Here is a 21,589-nt window from a genome sequence, read left to right on the forward strand (position 1 = left end):
TGAAGCACACATCCACACAATATGCATATCGTTTGATAGATCTAGTTATTAACGAAAATGTTAAAAACCTACTTTTGCGAACTAGTCCTACCTTTTTCGCTCGATCGTAACCAAACCAGTCTAGGACAATTCTCTGGACTCTGTTGAATTTCCTATGATAAAATGCCTGTATTGGCTGTAAATGGTCTTTTCCATCTATTATGCCAGTGGTTAAATGTATGTTAAATAAAACTTAATGTCTTACATGCTTATTAGCACATTAGCACATAAAGGCCTTAACTGCTAGAACCCGATAAATGCTGCTTGCAGCTTTAATTATTATTATTCTTCTGCAGTAAAACGCATCGTGCAGGCCAAACCATAAGTGCTAGAGACTTGAAACTTTGTCAGATGGTAGTACAAAAATCGAGGAGAGGTTATCAAATTATGAGCCCGATTGGCCCATAGGTGGCGCTATAAGAACCAAAAGCGCAAAACTGCTCATAACTCCTAGACCGTATGTCGTAGACTCAAGTGTCTTATATCATTGGAAAGCTGGACGCCTGACGAATAAAACGTATATCTCCGGTTTCATTTCTGCCATGATAGATTTTCCGCCATTTTGAATTTTGTCAAAAAACTACTTTTGCAAACTAGTCCCTGGTTTTACGCCCAATCGGAACCAAACCAGTGCAGAAATGTTCTCTGGAGTCTGAATATCAATAATTAGCAAAAAAAGTTGAAATTTTGATTCAGGGTCGCTAGGGGGTGCAGAATGAATGTTGTGGGCGGAGGGCCACTAGTTGGCGCTAACGAGTTTTTTACGGCTTTGTAATCACAATATGCATATCATTTGATAGATCTCCTCATGCTGAACAACTTTGCCTCTAGAACCATTGCTGTGAATCAAATCGTTCATTAAATATTCACAAATATGTTAAAAACGTACTTTTGCAAACTATTTCCTGGTTTTTCACCCGATCGGAACCAGACCCGTCCAGGACAATTCTCTGGACTCTCTAGATCAATAATTATCAAAAAAAGTTGAACTTTGCCCTTTGGTTCACTATAACCGGGTCATTTAGAAAATGGGTGAGGCTAAATAAACTCAAAAGCCTGTAAATCCTAAATAACAACTCAGAACTTCACAAAAATTGGTGAGCATATGTGACATAACATGGTGAAGAAGCATGCAAAATTCTATAGAGATCGGACCATAGGTGGCGCTATAACTGTTAAAAAGCTTTAAAACCATACATTTCCTATGGTTTAATTGACTGTATTGGCTGTAAATGGTCTTTTCCATCTAATTTGTCAGTGGTTAAATTTATGCTAAATAAAACTTAATGTCTTTTGATGCTTTTGTGCTTAACGGCCTTAAAGGGCTTAACTGCTTGAACACTGCTGAATGCTGCTTGCAGCTTTAATTTTGTTTTGTTTTTGTCTGATTTTGTTTGAGGTACCATGTGAGTCAGGCCTGGAACACACATCACTTGTTCCAAACCTGTGAGACTTCGAAACACAAATTAAAATATTTTGATTAAATAATAATAGTAATTAACTTTATTTTATAGAGCACCTTTAATAGCAGCTTCTCAAAGCGCTGTACATAAAATCACAATCCACTGGAAAAGATGCAAATAAAAATTAATAAAAACAAAAGCAGCAGCATTAATAATAAAAAATAGCTGTAAAGTAATCACGAAGAGACATCAGCAATCAAATGTAAGTTTAAAAAAATGTGTCTTGAGAAGAGCTTTAAAAATGCCAAGAGTCTGTGCTTCCCTTAGTTCAGGAGGGAGAGAGTTAGGAGCATTAACAGAAAAAGCCCTGTCACCTGTAGATTTTAGATGAGTTTGTGGAACAGTTAATAGATTACACTGTGAGGAACGGAGTCTGTGATTTGGAGTATAACTGGTTAATAAGCCAGATAAGTACTGCAGAGCTAAGCCGTGTGAAACCTTGTATGTCAGCATCATGATCTTAAAATCAACACAGAACCTGACCGGGAGCCAGTGTAAGGACTTCAAAACTGGAGTAATATGGTTCCAGAGTTCTGGACATATTGCAATTTGTTAATTATGGTTTTAGAAACTCCAGCTAGAACCGTATTACAATAATCCAGCGGTGAGAACACAAATTAATTTATCAGCTTTTCGGTGACAGATAAGTTTAGCATTGGGCATAGTCTGGCAATATTTCTGAGATGGAAAAAGGATGCCTTCACAGTGCTCTGAACAAAAAAATCAAAAGTGAGGTGCGTGTCAAAAATTACACCAAGGTTCCTCATCTTACTTTGGGTCTCTAAAACAGAGCCATCAACAGACAGGGACAGTGGAGCTGCTTTGCGAATTCGATGATGGGAACCTATAAGCATAACCTCAGTTTTCCCGCTGTTCAGGCAAAGAAAGTTATTGTTCACCATGCTTTTATCTCAGAGATACAGCCAGAAAGATAACAAGCATCGATGTCTTCACCAGATGTAGAATGGATTTAGATTTGGGTATCTTCAGCATAAAAGTGATAGTGGAGGCCAAGCGATCGCAGCCGGTGCCTAAGTGGAGATAGATAAATATTGAAGAGTAGAGGGCCCAGAACTGATCCCTGAGGAACACCAGTGAGCACTGCGCAAGTGCCAGACCTAAAGCCACACAGAAATAAAATGGGAACGATCAGTAAAATAGGATTTAAACCAGTTTAAAACTGTCCCGGACACACCAAAAACACTTTCAAGACGGATAAGTAATAGACCATGATCCACAGTATCGAAGGCAGCTCTAAGGTCAAGGAGAATGAGAAGTGAGGTTGCTCCAGAATTAGAGGCCATCAACAAGTCATTGGTTACTTGGACCAACGCCGTTTCAGTGCTGTGAAATTTACGAAAACCTGACTGAAGGGGTTCAAAAAGGTTTTTGGTTGTAAGATGATTACAGAGTTGAGAGGCAACAACATGCTAAAGTCTTTTTGCCAAAAAGGGAAGATTAGAAATGGGACGAAAATTGTTAAAATCATCCACAGAAACATTATCTTTCTTTGGTACAGGCGTACCATTGGTACAGCGCAGATTGTCATTATACCAGGGAGCAGAGTGGGCGAATGTGACCTTACGTGACCTTAGAGGATCAAAAGTGTCAAGATTAGCAGCATGAGTGGAATTTAGCTGCAAAACTTTGTCCTCCAGTGATAAGGGATGAAGATCGCTTAGGATGGAAACCACAGAATTGGAGAAAGCTGTCTGATCGATAGACTTTCACTTCCGGAAGGTTACTGTTCGGATGGTAGGCTCATTTGAATGATACAGTTCGAGCTTAAAAAAGACAGCTGAGTGATCAGACAGTCCAATGTCAATAGATGAAAACGCTGATACAAATGAGCCATTAGCGATCCCAAGATCCAGCGTATGACCCTTATTATTGGTTGTGTCAGTTACAAACTGTGTGAAGCTAAAACAATCAATTAACAACAAAAATTTGTTTGCCGCAACTGACTCACTCTGGCAACATGAAAGTTGAAGTCTCCCACAATTATAATTCTTTCAAACTTCATAGTCAGCATTGACAAGAAGTCCGCAAACTCAGACAAAAAAGCTGCATGTGTCTTAGCCTTAGGTGGTTTATAGACTGTAGCGATGATGGTGGACACAGGAGCGGAAATACTCATGACCAGACATTCAAAAGGAGAAAACTGGGGAACAGAGTCACAGAGCTTGTGTGCAACTTCAGGTTGTAAACCACAATAATACCTCCACCTCTGCCAGATAGCCTCGGGAGATCTAATGTTATTATCTAATAAACAGGAGCCCATCATTTTCTTTGTGCCAGGTTTCAGTTAAGAACAACAAGTCCAGCTTTTTATCTATAAGAAAGTCCGATAAAAGCAGCGCTTTGTTGTTCACAGACCGCGCATTAAATAAAGCGACATAAGCCTGGCTCTGAGACAGAGATGACAGAGGTTTAATCTCCATCCGGGGAACCGATATTAAATCACTGTGAACAACACCAGTATGGAGCAGTTTGTTGGTCTTACGTCGACAGCTAGGGACATAGATGTTAGAAAAGAATGAGACAGCAAGGCTCAAACCCCAATGAATATATCGCTTAGGGCGTAGCAGTCCAGCATCTCGATAGAGATTGTAGGAGTCTTTAGCTAAGCAATAACAGTTCTGTTTTAAATTCAACATCATGCGTTTAGTGTACCTTAGTGCCATGGTCAGTGGCGCACACTCGCAAGGCCAGAGTGAATGAAACTCCGCAGCACACTGCAAGCACAAAGCAAATTGCGAGCACAAAGTCATACAATCCACACAAACAGCTGAACCGAAGCGATCCGGAGACACACTGCAGGTTATTCCAGGTGGAGCACAGAACTTAAAAATACGATCCAAAGTATATAAGATGGCACCGCCACATCGCAATCGTTACAGCACTAAAGACAAGACTAAAAACTTAAAAATAAATTAATAGAGTTTAAAATAACAAACCAAAACAAATCAAACAGTAACAGGAGTTTACCCCCAACCCCCCCCCCCCCCAAAGACTGCACCTCTTTCAAGGACCAGAAAGGTAGTAAAGACAGTATTAAAATAGTCCATGTGACTACAGTGGTTCAAACTTAATTTTATGAAGCGACAAGAATACTTTTTGTGCGCAAAAAACAAACAAACAAAAATAACAACTTTATTCAACAATTTCTTCTCTTCCAAGTGAGTCTCCAACACTGTTCACGTGAGCACCACGACGAATGTCAATACTGAGCCGGCATTCTGACATGAATCCGGAAGCGCTGCACTGTGTTTGCAATGAGAACAGCGTCAGAGACTGACACGGAAGAGAAGATGAATGAAGGTCTAACAGGTTTGGAATGACATGAAATACTTAATGACAGAATGTTCATTTTGTGGTGAACCAACCCTTTAATATTACACAAAATCTTCAGAAATAGAGAAGAACAAGTCATCAGGAGACCCCTGAACAATAGCACTATACAATAATGGCATGTTAAATGTAAATATATTTCACATTGTCTCATCGTGCATGACACACAACAAACAGTAAAGGGAACTGCTCTATTTACCTGGATCAGGGTTTCCTGTTTTATGCTGTTTGGAATCCATAAACCTGATATATACAAAAGCAAGTCATTATTTGTGCTTACATGCATATGTAATTATAAGGTATTTGGTACATCCCTATATGCAAGGTATATTTGTTATATGTGTGTATATTTTCTGTAACTAAGGAACAGAATATTGAGTTTTGACATGCTTTTTATTACATACTACGAAAAAGAATGAAAACAGAACTGTAGTGACAGATGACAATAATACAACAGTGACACCTTTTGGCAAATTACTATATTAAAATACAGAATAACATTTAAAATGAGTTCCCTTTCGAAAGGGACCTCGCACTGCATCATGAGACACTATTGGGGAACGCCTCAGCGTGACTGATGAATGAAGCACTTCGAAAATTATGACAATTGTATTAGCCAGCGACAGCCATGACTTTACTACTAGTGTGATCAGGAAGTTTAAAAGGGTTGCCTAGAGAACATGTCATCCTCTTCTTCGTCTTCAGGGACTGTTTTGCTGAGTACTGAATATGGTAAGTGACAAGCGCTTTAAGAAGTGCGCTTCTGGTCCAGCAGCCAGTGCTCTTCTGGCTTTAAGACCCCTTTTACATCAGGATGTATGGGAAGTGTTCCCGGTTCCGGCTGATCTAAACTATGCAGCCTAACATTGAATTATAGAAGTCTATAATGTGTTATGTGTATGCTAAGCCAAAGATATGTGTTTTTAGTCCAGATTTGACATGTCTTCAGCTTCCGCTCTCCAAACAACAGGTGTGAGCTTTGTTAGATCTCTTCCCAGTAGTGAGAGTCATTTTACCCAGTAGTGAGATCTCAGTTCCCTGTAGCTTCATAGTTTTATTGTTGAAGAGTTGTTCCCCAATAGTGTCTCAGGACGCAGTGCTTCGTTCCCTGCTCTCAGGGAACCAGGGTTACATTCGTAACCTGGGACGTTTTCCATGTAATTTAAACAAATCATTTTGCCATTTCTTTAGATTGCAGATACTGTTATATTTTAATATATAGTTACATATGTTATATATCTTTTTTTAATTATTTTTTTATTACATATATAAACAGAGAGAGAGAAACACTGGTGACTTACTCTTTAATGGTGGGAACTAGTTGGGTTCCAAGGTTCTCACAGTAGAACCAACGTTCAAACAAGACATCTGTACTATTAACCACAAAGTACCTAGAGTAAAGTAAAAGGGAACCAAATATTACACACATTTTTTATCTTTTATTCCCTGATCTAGCATCCAATAGTATCATGGTTCAGATAAGGTCACAAGAGAATGGAAGACGTAATATAGAATGGATGTGACTGGGAGAAGTATCCCATGGTACCTGAGGCCATCTGTCTCTGAAGGAAGCCTCCTCCTCTCCACCACCAGCCCTACTGTGTTTGCCTGTCTCTGAGGGGAGTGGGGAATCCGTGCTGGAAGCAGGAACATCTGAATACAGCAGCAATAAGCAGGCTTTTGAGCTAGTCTATAAAATGTGTTTATAGACTAAATTGGCTTTTGCTACATTAATTCAGCCTGTCAGACAATAACAATAGCAAAGCCATTTAAGAGGAAGCTCACACAAATCTGGATTATTCTCACCTCTCCTTCTCGAATATGTACTTCTTTATGCTTGCCATTCTCTACCACTTTCAAAACCATGTCACCCCTCACCTGATAAAAGAGCTGAGACACAAAAACAAGTGAAACAGGAAGTGAGAGGAATATTAGTGTTCTGTGAACTGTGGATAACAAATCTTTTAGCCTGTATGCCTTTATTTGAAAGAAAGGGGTAAAGTGCACTCTTATCATGTCTGTAATATTTAGAGAAAATATAGCCATGGCTCAGTTGGATGATTTGCACTGACCTCTGGTGATCAAAATTAAAACATTAACTAAAGAACAGAGTACTGACTTGCTCACTAAACTAGGTCATTTTTTGAAAGGGACAGGGACTCAGCAAGAGACAGAACTCTATTCAATTCCTGTTAAAATTTGATTTGACAGCTGGCCACTGTAAAGGTGCTGTAAAAAAATTGCGATTGAGAAAATTTCTCTACTTCCTGAAAGATACTAAGGAATTAGGTTTTCTGATGAGAGTGCGAAAGTATGAACACATCACTCCCATCCTCCACACACTTCACTGGCTTCCCGTGTCTGCTAGGATCGAATATAAGGTTTCACTTCTCACTCACCAATGCATCTATGGAAACGCACCCCCCTACCTGAAAGAACTACTTACCCCTGTTTCTACAGCACGATCCCTCCGATCACAAAACTCAAACCGCCTTTTAATACCAAAAACTAAACTCTGCACAATGGGCGATCGTGCTTTTTGCTCTGCCGCTCCCCGGATGTGGAATGCCCTCCCGGACCATCTGAGGTAACCACAGACCACCAAGACTTTTAAAAAGGGACTAAAGACATTACTTTTTAGCAGATCTTATGGATTTTAACAATGTCTAGATATTGTTCTTAGAATCAGACCTGTAGCACTTTGAGGTTTTTTCTTAAAATGTAAAGTGCTTTTACAAATAAAATTTATTATTATTAGTATTATTATTATTAGGTGTCATTTACACATTTAAATCTATTCACTTAGCAGATGCTTTTATCCAAAGTGACTTACAGATGAGAAATCCATTAGATATTTATCCTACGGAACATAAGAAATGCTGCAATTTAAAGTTTCAAAATTGCTCAAAGTAGACCAGAGCAGAGGTATGTCACGGATGGAACAGGAGTCAGACTGGTGGTAAGTGATATAGTTTATTTTACAGGTTTTTCAGAAGCAGTCGGCGATATGGTGAGTATATAGACAGATGATACTTGAATGGTAACTTAGCTGATGAATAACTAGAGTCTCTTTTGCAGATGCAGGTGATAGATCCCTGGGATGGATGCAGACGGATGGCTGAAGACAGAGCAAGAGTTCTGAGGGCGAGGGTTGCATGAAGTCCAGTAGAAGGCAGGTAAGTAGAAGACAGGTAAGTCTGTGAGTCATGTATCAACGAGACCAGAAAATGAATGTGTGAAGGGGAGCTGAATATAAAGGGAGGTGTAATGATGATGTGCAGGTGATGGTGATCAGTACTCCGGTGATAATGAACGAGAGGGAGGAGTGAGTGAATGAGTGGGAGGAGTGAGCGAATGAAGCTGGTGGAATCCTGACAGTTCCCCCCTCCTCCGAGGCGGCTCTTGACGACTGAGAAGAGGGGCGAGGACGGTGACGAGGCCTACCCCGGGGCCTGGGAGCCGGGCGATCAGGATGGTCGGCGTGGAACTGGGTGAGTAAGGCTGGATCCAAGATGTCTTCACGAGGGACCCACGACCGCTCCTCTGGGCCATAGTCCTCCCAGTCGACCAGGTACTCCAGCCTTGGACCTCGCCGCCATGAGTCCAAGATGGTGCGGACCTGGTAGATGGGCTCTTCCACGATGGGAACCGGAGGAGGAGGTACGTCGGCTGGAACAGATTCTGTGGAAGGAGGAGGTAGGTGACCTCGTTCAGCTGCCTCTGTACGGTGAATGGACCAATGTATCGAGGATGCCAGCTTACGGCAAGGCAGTTGGAGGCGAATGTCCCGGGTCGACAGCCACACCTTCTGTCCTGGCTGATACTGCGGAGGTTCCGCGTACGACGATCTGCTTGGTCTTTGTGCCTCCGCACTGCCTGCTGGAGATGCACGTGAGCCGAGTCCCATACCCTCTCGCTCTGATGGAACCAGTAATCGACAGCTGGAACCTCTAAGGGCTCACCCGACCAAGGGAAGAGAGGAGGTTGAAAACCCAGGACACACTGGAAGGGGGTTAGCCCAGTGGTAGACTGCCAAAGGGAGTTCTGGGCGTATTCAGCCCAGGGAAGGAACTGACTCCCAGTGTTTCCCCTACAATGTATTCAGCAGCGGCGCAGCGCCGCCGCTGGATTTTCAGTGCCGCTGTAAAATCTTTCCATGATCAGTAATATCACGACATTCTCTTCATTCACGTACACACCTAAAAACACTCAGACATGGCGACCGGCGGCGCTGCATGCGGTGGCTCTGAATCCACTTGTAAACAAGGAGGAAAGAGCCACATATGGAAATATTTTCGATTAGGCTAATGTCACGTTGCCATAAGGGGCCGTTCACATAGCGCATTTTTTGCGCGTGCAAATTCATTATTTCAAATGCGGCCGGGGCGCTCTTTTTCCCAAGCGCGCCTCTGTTCATGGTTGCATAGCAACGACAGACGCCAAGGGAGAGCAAGCGCTTATGGAAAGGAGAAAGCGGTACGAACTGCGCTCTCCATGAGGACGAGGAAGTATCACCTACTGCTCATAGTCCTAATAGTTAACGTTAAATCATATTTAATTTTTCAGATGAGTCTACTAAACTTGTTGGTGTCCTTCAGAAATCATTCTAACATGATATGTGATGCTCTTTTCTTTTTTTTTCAAAGATTCTTTGATTAATAAAAAGTTAAAAAGAACATCATGTAATAATATTTCACAATATTAGGCTACTGTTTTTTCTGTTTTTTTTTTTATTAAATAAATGCAGGCTAGATGAGCATAAGACTTCTTGCAAAAACAAAAAATACCCCCACAATCATTCAATTACCAAAGAGCCTTAGAGATCTTCTATGAAAAGCCCAGAAAAATTAAGTGCTCACAGATTGGGTGTGGCCTTTCCATTAACATAAAATTTTCAATAAATTGTAAATAATCTTTTTCTGGGTTGTGCTGTTTCATTTTTCCCCTAAACAATTTCTACCAAGCTGAAAATGAACACAAAAGAAAAACATGAATAATCCTGTCTAAAATTATAAAATTAAGGTTTCTGTTTGTGACTGCAGTTCAAGGTACGTGCTGCAATAATCATGCCTTGAATCAGTTGATGGTATGTCATATTTGTTTTTCTTAAAATGTCCATTTCTATCCACAAAACTTGCCAGAAGTCATGGTTTAAGGGTTTTTAAAAAAAAAAATCTTCCAGGGTGCATGCCCCCGGACCCCACCACGCGCGGCTTGGTAACAACCTCGGGCACGTAACAGCACCGCTGCTGGAAAAATTTCTAGGGGAAACACTGGACTCCAGCTGTTCTGGTACTGGTGGCAGTAGGTCCTCAGGTACCGTCCGATCTCCTGGATCTTCCGCTCAGTCTGGCCGTTAGTCTGAGGGTGGTATCCAGAAGACAAGCTGAGCGTAACCCCTAGGAGTCTGAAGAACGCTTGCCACACTCTAGAGATGAATTGCGGACCTCTGTCCGAGACAATATCTTCGGGAATACCAAAGTTCCGAAACACATGATTGAAGAGGGCCTCCGCGGCCTCAAAAGCAGTTGGTAGTCCTGGTAATGGAATCAGCTTGCAGGCTTTCGAAAACCGATCCACAACAACGAAGATGCACGTGTGGTCGATGGATCGGGGCAGGTCAGTCATGAAGTCCACTCCAATATGAGACCACGGTCGCTGAGGGATTGGAGGTGGCACGAGCTTGCCCTACGGGAGTCTTCTGGGAGTGTTGGTAACTGCGCAGACTGAGCATCCTTTGACGTACCTGGATACATCCTGGGAGATGGATGGCGACCAGTACCGGTTACTGAGGAGCGAGAGGGTACGCCTGCTACCTGGATGTCCAGAGCCCGGAGTGGAATGAGCGGAGTCCAGAAGGGTGGTGCGAAGGTGGTGAGGTACGAAGACACGCCCCTCTGGACCTCCCGGCGGAGCTGGATGACGACGGTTCTCTTCGGCCAGCTGCTCGTCAATGTTCCAGACGATAGGGATGACGAACATTGCTGGAGGGAGAATGGGTTCAGGTGATGAATCTTCACTGGGAGGACTATGAATACGGGAGAGAGCATCAGCTCTACAATTCTTACTGCCAGGTCGGTAAGACACAAGGAAATCAAAGCGAGTAAAGAAGAGGGCCCACCGAGCTTGGCGTGGGTTAAGTCTCTTAGCCTCTCTGAGGTACTCTAAGTTGCGATGATCTGTAATGACATGAAACTGGTGGTTAGCTCCCTCCAGCCAATGCCTACACTCCTCTAAAGCCAACTTGATGGCAAGCAGCTCACGATTGCCGATATCGTAGTTCCGCTCCACCGGGGATAGCTTCTTAGAGAAGGCAGGTGGATGGAGTTTGGGAGGATCACCGTGCCGCAGGGAGAGTACCGCTCCAACCCAGGTAGAGGATGCGTCCACCTCGACGACAAATGGAATCTCAGGATGAACCAAGATTGGAGCGGTTTGGAAGGTCTCCTTGAGGTGTTGAAAGGCGGTGGTAGCTTCGGGAGATAAGGACAGAGACTTGGGCCAACCCTGGAGAGAAGATGTTAAAGGAGCACTGATTTGACTGTAGTTCTTGATGAATCTTCTATATAAGTTGGCGAATACTAGGAATCGCTGAAGATCTTTTACGGTTGTTGGCTGGGGCCAGTTCCGGATAGTTTCCACCTTCCTCTGGTCCATCTGAACTCCAAGTTGGTCAATGATGTAGCCCAGAAATTGAACTGAGGTGGTCTGAAACTCACATTTTTCCAGCTTGAGGTAGAGTTGATGGGCTCTCAGTTTCTCCAGGACAAGAGAGACGTGACAATGATGTTCAGCGAGAGAAGAAGAGTAGATGAGAATATCGTCAATGTAGGCGACCACAAATTTGTTGAGATACTCTCTGAAAACCTCGTTCATGTAACCCTGGAAGACGGCTGGAGCGTTGGACAATCCGAAGGGCATGACTCGGTACTCATAATGGCCGGAGGGCGTGATGAAAGCCGTCTTCCACTCATCGCCTCGACGAATTCGGATCAGGTTATACGCACTGTGTAAATCAAGTTGAGAAGATGCGGGCTCCACGCAACTGTTCCAAAGCTGCTGGGACCACAAGAATGGGATAGCTAAACTTCACAGTTTGAGAGTTGAGGTGACGATAATCTATGCACGACCTCAAGCCTCCGTCCTTCTTAGCCACGAAGAAGCTAGAAGCGGCAGGGGATGTGGATGGACGAATGTATTCTTGCTTAAGGGCTTCCTCCACATACTCCTCCATGGTCTTCTGCTCCGGGACTGACAGAGGATAGACGCGGCCCTTAGACAAAGTGGTTCCAGGTAGCAGGTCGATAGCGCAGTCCCATGGCCGATGAGGTGGTAGTTTGGTTGCTAGCTGCTTGCTGAACACATCCTGGAACGCCCTGTACTCTGCTGGGATCTCCACCTGGAGTTCGACCTCAGGACTCTCAATGGACGTAGAACAAACGGGAAACTCTGAGCTTCCCTCTGAAGATGAAGAACTAGACGAGGACATTTTAAGAATCTTTTTAACCGCCAATAGACAGGAGGGGAAACAGTTCTCACCCCAACGAAGGAGCTCCCCGGACATCCAGTCGAAGGTGGGCTGGTGTTGGACCATCCAAGGGCGTCCCAGGATGAGCTCAGCAGTGGACACCTCCAGCACCATAAAGGAAATCTCCTCAGTGTGTAGGCAGCCGACGCAGAGCTTCAGTGTGGGGGTGACGCAGCGAATTCGACCTCGACCCAGCGGTTTGCCCTGAATAGTTTGAACTCGGAGGTCTTGAACGTTTCGGCGTTTACGGATGTTCAGCTTCTGTAGGAGTTGCGTGGAAATGAAGTTCCCTGGGGAAGCAGAGTCGAGCAGAGGGGTTGTGCTGAGACACATACATGATAGGTTAACACATGGACAGTAGTACGATTCAATGGTGCAATCTTGGGAGGAATTTGAATTGTGCTTACCGCTGGACGTTGAGGTCGAACGGGGCAGGTGCTAATGAGGTGTTCATCACCCCCACAGTACAAGCAGAGGTGAAGCATGGAGGACATACAGCGGAAGCAGGGTTGTTGCAGGCAGATAAGGGTTGTGACACCCGAATGGTTCTCTGAATGAGGCTCTCGATTCCTAGCGAGTCCTCAAATAGTACAATCAGCGGACGGATGTCGGGGTTGAGACCATGTCGAAAGGCAGTAATCAGGGCGGTTTCATTCCAGCCACTCGAAACCGCTAATGTGCGAAATTGAAGTGGATAATTGCTCACCGATGAGTGACCCTGATGGAGGTTGAACAGCTGATCGTGAACGGAGAGATCGGATACTGTCTGACCAAACACTTCCTTGAAATGTTGCAAAAAGTTCGAGAGAGATTTTACCACAGGAGAACTAGAGTTCCATAAAGATTGTGCCCATTGGAGCGCACGACCGGATAACAGGGAGACAACAAAGGCCACTCGGGCTGAATCATTTGAAAACTGGTGTGCTTGTATCTGGAAGTACAGTGAGGTTTGAAGTAGAAACCCGCTGCAGTCCTCCGCCTCACCGGTGAACGTCGCTGGTCGGGCCATGGGACTCGCAGAGGCAGCTGACGAAGCAGTGGATGTTTGCGGAAGTGAGCACTGACGTGCAGAGTGGATGATATCTTCGGGAACGGAGGGTGGATTGGTGAAGAAAGTAGCGATTGGCGAACAGCCAGAACTAGTTCGGTGAATGAATCGCGTGATGGATTCTCCACGGGCTCCGCTGATTTCTGCATGTTTGGTCTGCTCTTCTGTCAAGGATGGAACAGGAGTCAGACTGGTGGTAAGTGATATAGTTTACTTTACAGGTTTTGCAGAAGCAGTCGGAGATATGGTGAGTATATAGAGAGATGATACTTGAATGGTAACTTAGCTGGTGAATAACTAGAGTCTCTTTTGCAGATGCAGGTGATAGATCCCTGGGACGGATGCAGACGGTTCGCTGAAGACATAGGAAGAGTTCTGAGGGCGAGGGTTGCATGAAGTCCAGTAGAAGGCAGGTAAGTAGCGGGTAAGTAGCATGAGAGAGTCTGTGAGTCATGTATCGAGGAGACCAGACAAATGAGTGTGTGAAGGGGAGCTGAATATAAAGGGAGGTGTAATGATGATGTCCAGGTGATGGTGATCAAGTACTCCGGTGATAATGAACGAGAGGGAGGAGTGAGTGAATGAGTGGAAGGAGTGGATGAAGCTGGTGGAATCCTGACAAGGTGAAAGATAAAAGGAAGGTTTGAGACATTAGTGAAATAATGAGTTTCATTTTTCTATAGAAATAGTTGAGACAGGATTGTCTTGAGATTTGTCAAAAAAAATAAAATAAAAAATAACAGTAATAATATACAAGTCAGGTGCTCTTTTTGCCACCCTTAAAACTAGCCAATCAGAAATGCTTGTAAATCATTTTGTGTGTTTGGAAATGCTGACATAAGGTTGGCTGACATTTCTTTGAAGGGTGGGGCTTTGGAGAGGTGATGAGTGGGTGAAGACAGAAAAATAGTTAAAGATAAAAATAAATTATAATTTTTTCAAACTAAATTCCTATAATTGCTCACAACACCAACATAATAGCACACATAGTGATTTATTATATTGCACTTTCAGTGCCTTAATGTTATTATTAAGCTGGTTGTTATGTACTTTACTTTAGTGGCGTTAACTAAAACTCGCAACTAAATAAAAATTATAGTTAACTGGGTGTTGTAGCCAAAAATGGTAAAATCGAGAAAGACAATAAAGTGTGAGTGACACTAAAATATATCAGATACAAACATGCTCTAAAAGCAGGTGATTGCATCTTCACATAGACTCTTTCCCCATTAAAAAAATGCAAATTGTATTTGGAAAACTATTCCAGTCTGGAAGAGTAGTAGTAGAAGTGCTGCAATGTAGTGCACGTTTGTGCTGTAAATACTGACTAGCAATAATTAAAAAGTGGAGAGCAGTCAAACTCTTTGTAAACAATTGTAGAAAATCTGCAAAAAAACACTATCAATATTCAGATCATCTTTTGTTGTGAGTTTTGCCCCCTTGTCCATTTTCTCTTCTGAGTCTCAAGCACTAACCTTTTGTATATCTCATGACTAATTCTGTTCTAATCAACTGTTAACATTCTTGGTGCAGTCTGATTCCCAAAATGCAGATCAGTTAATCAAGAGAAAATCAAGCCAGCTAGTCTTGTCGTGTCATGTCATGTAAATTTGTAATTTAATCTTATTCGGTAGTACATGAATAGCACCTTACCTCTTCCCCTTCCTCAATGTGGTAATCCTTTCTCACGTTTGGACCACCAACATACATAATATTCAGCTGATAAAAGAACCTAAAGAACCATGTAAAGATAGGGGTTATTGTTTGTAAATGTAAATATATAAAAACAGATTTTTTGTTTGTTGATCAAATATCATTTAAACTTACATTAATTTGTTGCAAACAGGTGGTGAAAATGAACTTTCATTCTCAGCAATCCACTTGTCAATGTTTACATGAAGAGATTGGTTGGTCATCTTTCTCTCTAATTTGGGAATGCAGCGAGATGCTTGAATTAATCTGTCTGGGTAGGCAGCAACTTTTTGAGCAGTGAATCACTACATCAGAGAATTTATGACAAACCTTTGAGTTAATGAGTAATAGGGGTGGTGCTCATGTATGCAGTATGTGACTGTGAGGTTGAAATCCATGTTTACACAGCAGTAACCTTTCATTGCGGACACTGCAGCATAAACCTGGATTTCAATGTAGAGACCATTGTTTTACAGGTTTTTATGTGATATAAATAATGCACATTTGCATTTAAATGACTCAGAATAAAGGGCTTTACCATTAGACATTGAAGACCTGACATATGTGAATAAAAATAGTTTTGATTTTGGGCCTAAGATAAGCCTACCCACTACTACAAATCAATGAACCAAATAGGACTGTCAATAGATTTTTTTTTTTTTAATCGCGATTAATCTCACACTTATCGTGAAATTAAGCATACACCATTTGTCTTGATTAAAAAAATCACTTTGTCATCATTGCTATATCCAACAAAGTAAACCATCAGAGTGAAGGGTGATTCTCACAAAACTGTATTGTATGCATGTTTTTTTAAAGCCCCTTACAAATCAGCCCCAATTTTGGCAAGTGATGAATTCATGACATACCCAAAATAAAAAGGTTTCTGCTCATAAGTCATTCTGAATAGACACATAACACTCATATATTTAGAAAGCCAACCCTTGATAGTTTCCAGTTCAAGACTCAAAATTAAACAGACTGTTATTAATATTGAGATATATAAGCTCAAACATAAAAACAAAAACGACAAAAATTAATAATATATTTATTAAATGTATTGAAATAGTATGTGAATGTAAGATTGCAACTTATAAGCACAACTAAAGTGTAGCCACAATTGTGGTCATGCTTCATTTCAAATCTGAGGATGATATCTAAAATTGTGTTTTATGAAGCCTATTTTACAACCATGTCAAGGTAGAATTTGGTTAAGTTTTAGAGAAGGCTGATAAGATGCATATCAAAATTTGTATTGCCTTGTAAACACCGATTTACAGTCTTTGACTAATGTCAGGCGAGGCGAACTGGCCCATTCATGGTCTATTGATGTAAACCGGTGAACATTTCCAGGGGCGTCATGCAAGCCAAAATTCTGGGGGGGCACAATCTGAGGCAATTGTTTTCTGACGGTTAGACTAGGCTAGCTATCGATAACGTTACACTGACACAACTTAAGTTAATGCTCTGAATTCGCAGCTAATATCAAATCCATAACTTTTTGATCAATTTAAAATTTCCAGGTCAACCACAAATAATCCCACTACCTTTTAATATCATCCGATAACTAATTCAATGCCGATTTGTTGCTTTGCCCACTAACCACTTCAAGACCATCTGTAAAACATTGCCAGCTCAACGTGCGATACGAGTGAGTTGCTTGAACATACACTGCAAAGATTCTAGAGCGCTGATTTGATATACACAGACACCATATTAGGGAAAAGGGGCGGGCTGATGCTGACCGATTTACTACACATCCAGAAGAATTAGGCATGTGATTGGCTAAGGACAAAAAAGCAGGAAAAAATACTGATGGGGCTGGTAAGGGTTAGCTACCCTTGTCGGCAGTATCCAGCTCTGTGTTTACAGGATGCTGGAGACACCCGCCCAAGGCTTCTGAAAAATTAAAGAGGAAAATACCCCTAGAGTCTGCGAGAGCAGGGGCGGAAGATGACTCAATGGTGGACAACATGGTTAAAGACTTTGGAATGGAAACGGATATGAGTATAGAGAGTACTTCACAAAAGACTAGTTCAGGTTCTGCAGTTAGCAAAGCCATTGAACTCCAAGCTTGTGTCTGTGGCTGGAGCAAGGCGACAATGGACAGGGGTTTGAAGATTCATCAAGGGAAAATGAAAAGCTTGAGGGAGAAGGGACAAGGGCCTCGCATTGATCAGTACTTCTTACGAAGTCAGTCAAGTCAGTCGAATGAAATCCAGCGACAGGAAGCAAACCACAGTTCGCAGGATATCAGCACCCCTGTCATAGAGGAGAGGAGGGTTTGCACAGTTAGTGATGAACACATTGATTCTTGTGAACCCGGTCAGACTAACCAGCATAAGAGAGAAAAGAACCTCAACGGGCATAGGCCTGGAGTTAGATGGCCAAGAGCTTGTGAGAAAACTGCATGGGACACGGTAAACACAGATCTATGCTTTGCATTAGAAAGATTAACTGGTACAGTTGAAAAGAAGCTGGATAAATTTGGGGACATCATTTACGCATATGGAAGTGAGAGGTTTGGTGTGGAAAAAAGGAAGGAAAAAGTACAAACTACTCCTGGATTGTCTAGACGGCAGCAGAAAATTGAAGGGTTAGTTAGAGAAAGGAGACAGCTGAGGAAGCAATGGAAAAGAGCGGAACAAAGTCAGAAGGAGGGACTCAATCTCTTACAAAGGGCCATAAAAGATAAGCTTGCAACATTACGCAGAGCTGAGCGCCTACGGAAACGCTACAAAAAGGAGCGTGCGAGGGCTAATTTCTATAAAGATCCATTCAAATTCGCAAAGAAGTTATTCGCCAGTGAGAAGAACGGCACTTTAAAAGCATCTAGGGTTGAGCTAGAGAGATATTTGGAGGAAACACATACAGATGCAAAAAGGCATAAGCCTATGTCTATTCCGTCAGACATCCCACCAGTCAATCCACCAGAATACCAAATGGAGGTCTGTGCACCTAAGTGGAAAGAGATAGAGCAGGTTGTGAGAAAGGCAAGGGCTTCATCATCTCCAGGGCCTAATGGAGTTCCGTACAGAGTGTACAAGAGTGCTTCAGGAGTTCTACGAATTCTGTGGAAATTGATAAAAGTGTCTTGGGAAAAGCAGGTTGTACCTAGAGCATGGCGCAGAGCAGGGGGAGTCTTTATACCCAAAGAAAAAGATGCTACAAGCATCAGTCAGTTTCGCCCTATTTCACTATTAAACGTCGAAGGAAAGATTTTCTTCAGCATTATTGCTCAGAGATTGTCAACCTACCTATTAAAGAATGGCTTCATTGACACTTCAGTTCAAAAAGCGGGCATTCCAGGATTCTCAGGATGCTTAGAACACATCAGTGTTATCTGGCAACGAATTCAATCAGCTAAAAAGGAGAGGAAGGAGCTCCACGTGACATTCCTGGATTTGGCTAATGCATATGGTTCAGTGCCACATGAGCTTCTTTGGGCATCATTTGATTTTTTCAGGGTACCGATGTCGATAACAAATTTAGTGAAAGCCTATTTTGGAGATTTGCAATTTAGTTTCTCAACTCCAGAATTCAGCACTACATGGCAATGCTTAGAGGTTGGAATAATGGCAGGATGCACCATTTCTCCACTGGCTTTTACCATGGCAATGGAAATAATCATTAGGGCATCAAAATGGGTAGTAGGAGGAGAGCGCTTGGCTTCTGGGATGCGACTACCATCAATCAGAGCATACATGGATGACATGACAACCATGACTACAACGGTAGCCTGCACTAATCGGTTATTGGGGAAGTTAACAGATAATATTGAATGGGCACGAATGCAATTTAAGCCCTCTAAATCAAGGAACATCTCCATAATTAAAGGCAAGGTAGTAGATAAAACATTCTTCATTAATGGTGAGGCAATACCAACAGTTTCTCAGAAGCCAGTGAAGAGTCTAGGGAGATGGTACGATGGGGATCTAAAGGACACAGTTCGAGTGGGAGAAGTTAGACGACAAGCAGTGGAAGGGTTGAAGAGCATAAACAGCTGTGCTCTACCAGGCAAACTGAAACTCTGGTGCTTTCAGTTTGGTCTACTGCCAAGGTTGCTGTGGCCACTGACTGTGTATGAGGTTTCTTTGACAACAGTGGATAAGCTGGAAGCGTTAATAAGTTCATACATCAGGAAATGGTTGGGAGTTCCACGCTGCCTCAGCAGAGTGGGACTTTATAGTAAAGGAGTATTGCAGCTGCCAGTCTCTGCTTTAACCGAGGAGTTTAAGTGTGCCAAGGTCAGACTGGAAATGACTTTAGCAGAGTCACGTGACAAATGTGTAAGGGAGACAGCCCCTGTGGTAAAAACTGGTAGAAAGTGTTCAGCAAAGAAATCTGTAGTAGAGGCAAAGGCTGACCTTCAAATTGGGGATATCGTGGGACAGGTACAGCATGGAAGAGGGGGTTTTGGGCTCAGTTTAGCTCCTCCTAAATGGCACAAGGCAGGCCCAGCCCAAAGGAGGAAGCGTGTAGTCAACGAGGTGCGAAAGCAGGAGGAGAGGATGAGATGTATAAAGGCCATTTCCCAGGCCAAGCAGGGAGAGTGGATGAGATGGGAGAGTGTGGAACAACGCAAAATGGGCTGGCAAGACCTTTGGTCAATGGAAGAGAGTAGGATCAGTTTCCTTATTAGGTCAACATATGATGTTCTCCCATCACCGCAGAACCTAAACCTCTGGGTAGGAGAGGATCCATCTTGTCCTTTGTGTTCATCACCTGCCACATTAAGGCACATTTTGACAGGATGTAAGGTGGCTCTTAGCCAGGGTCGGTTTACTTGGCGCCATGATCAAGTATTGCGATGTTTGGCTTTAGCATTGGAAGGCAAGCGTAGTATGACCAATAAATTGCCGCCTGTTCTAGCAAAACATTACACGCAGAAGACAATATTCCTCCGCCCAGGCGAGCAACCACCAAGAAAAGGTGCTAACACCAATTCTCGCCCAGGACAACTGGAAGCTGCTAGGGACTGGAAGATGCTGGTTGATCTTGATCAACGGCTTATTTTTCCACCTGAGATTGCCACCACTAACCTACGACCAGATATTGTTTTGTGGTCTGGATCAGCACGCATTGTTCAACTGATAGAGTTAACAGTGCCATGGGAGGATGCGGTAGATGAGGCATATGAGAGGAAGAAACTGCGGTATGCTCATCTGGCCACTGAAGCAGAACAGCGAGGATGGAGAGTCCAGGTTTATCCAGTGGAAGTGGGTTGTCGTGGTTTTGTGGCACACTCTACAACCCGGTTCCTCAGAGACGTCGGATTCAGTGGCCAAGAGTTGCGTCGTACAGTAAAGAACTTATCTGAAGCAGCAGAAAGGAGCAGCAAATGGCTGTGGTTGAGACGGAAAGATTCTAGCTGGCTGTGTACAGGCCGCCATGCTACGGTTTCGTAGAATTCTTGAAAACTTGAAAGGTCTGTTGGTTTATTTGTATAGGTTGTATAGTATTTACAGTCATTATGTTCCTGTGTATATTGCGTGAATGACGGGTGGTTGGGCAGATATTGTGTTTTGCGGTAGGTGGTATGCCATACGGAACCGTTGCCACTGAAACTGCATATTAACGCACCAGTGGGGCTCGACAGCCTTAGTCAAACGGGTTGGCACGTATGGTTGGGTTGCGGAGAGATTGTGAGATTGTGGTTAGGTCTCAGCAGCAACTGTTGGTTTATTTGTATAGGTTGTATAGTATTTAGTCATTACGTTCCTGTATATATTGCGTGAATGACGGGTGGTTGGGCAGATATTGTGTTTTGTGGTAGGTGGTATGCCATACGGAACCGTTGCCACTGAAACTGCATATTAACGCACCAGTGGGGCTCGACAGCCTTAGTCAAACGGGTTGGCGCGTATGGTTGGGTTGCGGTGAGATTGTGGTTAGGTCTCAGCAGCAACTGTTGGTTTATTTGTATAGGTTGTATAGTATTTACAGTCATTACGTTCCTGTGTATATTGCGTGAATGACGGGTGGTTGGGCAGATATTTTGTTTTGTGGTAGGTGGTATGCCATACGGAATCGTTGCCACTGAAACTGCATATTAACGCACCAGTGGGGCTCGACAGCCTTAGTCAAACGGGTTGGCGCGTATGGTTGGGTTGCGGAGAGATTGTGGTTAGGTCTCAGCAGCAAGAGGGAAGTAGAGGTCAGTAAGCTGGGCTGAGTTGAGTGGGGGACGGAGGGGGGTGACTCTGGGACGCCAGAGTCACTGTCGAGCCCTCTTGAGGTGTCGTGGGCTAGTCGACGAAACACTGAGGACGGAAGGTGCCCACTTGAAGACCCTAGAGATGTTCCCTACTCCGCTCAATCCAGAGGGTTGTTATGGGGGACCGGACTGTGGTTGCAGCCGTTGTGTGTGCTGACGCGCAATACACTGTATTAACACCAGACAGAAGATTCACGTCACCAGATGGAAAGAAGCGTAAATGGATGGAGAAGCATAGGTTACTGTAAAGC

The 21,589-nt window shown here is 43.2% G+C and overlaps 1 protein-coding gene across 1 annotated transcript in view; it reads right to left on the reverse strand.

The window, feature by feature from the left end:
- Window positions 1-15,550, reverse strand: part of haao (3-hydroxyanthranilate 3,4-dioxygenase) — a 77,621-nt gene extending 62,071 nt beyond the window's left edge. Inside the window, exons 1-6 of the mRNA XM_077236377.1 lie at window positions 15,257-15,550; window positions 15,083-15,161; window positions 6,660-6,743; window positions 6,400-6,506; window positions 6,155-6,244; window positions 5,053-5,096 (exon numbers count right to left, since the gene is read on the reverse strand). Of these exons, the coding sequence (XP_077092492.1) occupies window positions 5,053-5,096; window positions 6,155-6,244; window positions 6,400-6,506; window positions 6,660-6,743; window positions 15,083-15,161; window positions 15,257-15,345 (493 nt within the window). The 5' untranslated portion in view covers window positions 15,346-15,550. The remainder of the gene's footprint in view (window positions 1-5,052; window positions 5,097-6,154; window positions 6,245-6,399; window positions 6,507-6,659; window positions 6,744-15,082; window positions 15,162-15,256) is intronic.
- Window positions 15,551-21,589: the final 6,039 nt, after the last annotated feature.

This window comes from Siphateles boraxobius, unplaced genomic scaffold (assembly GCF_051911475.1).
Source record: "Siphateles boraxobius isolate OS27281-9 unplaced genomic scaffold, OSU_SipBor_1 20, whole genome shotgun sequence".
Taxonomy (NCBI): domain Eukaryota; kingdom Metazoa; phylum Chordata; class Actinopteri; order Cypriniformes; family Leuciscidae; genus Siphateles; species Siphateles boraxobius.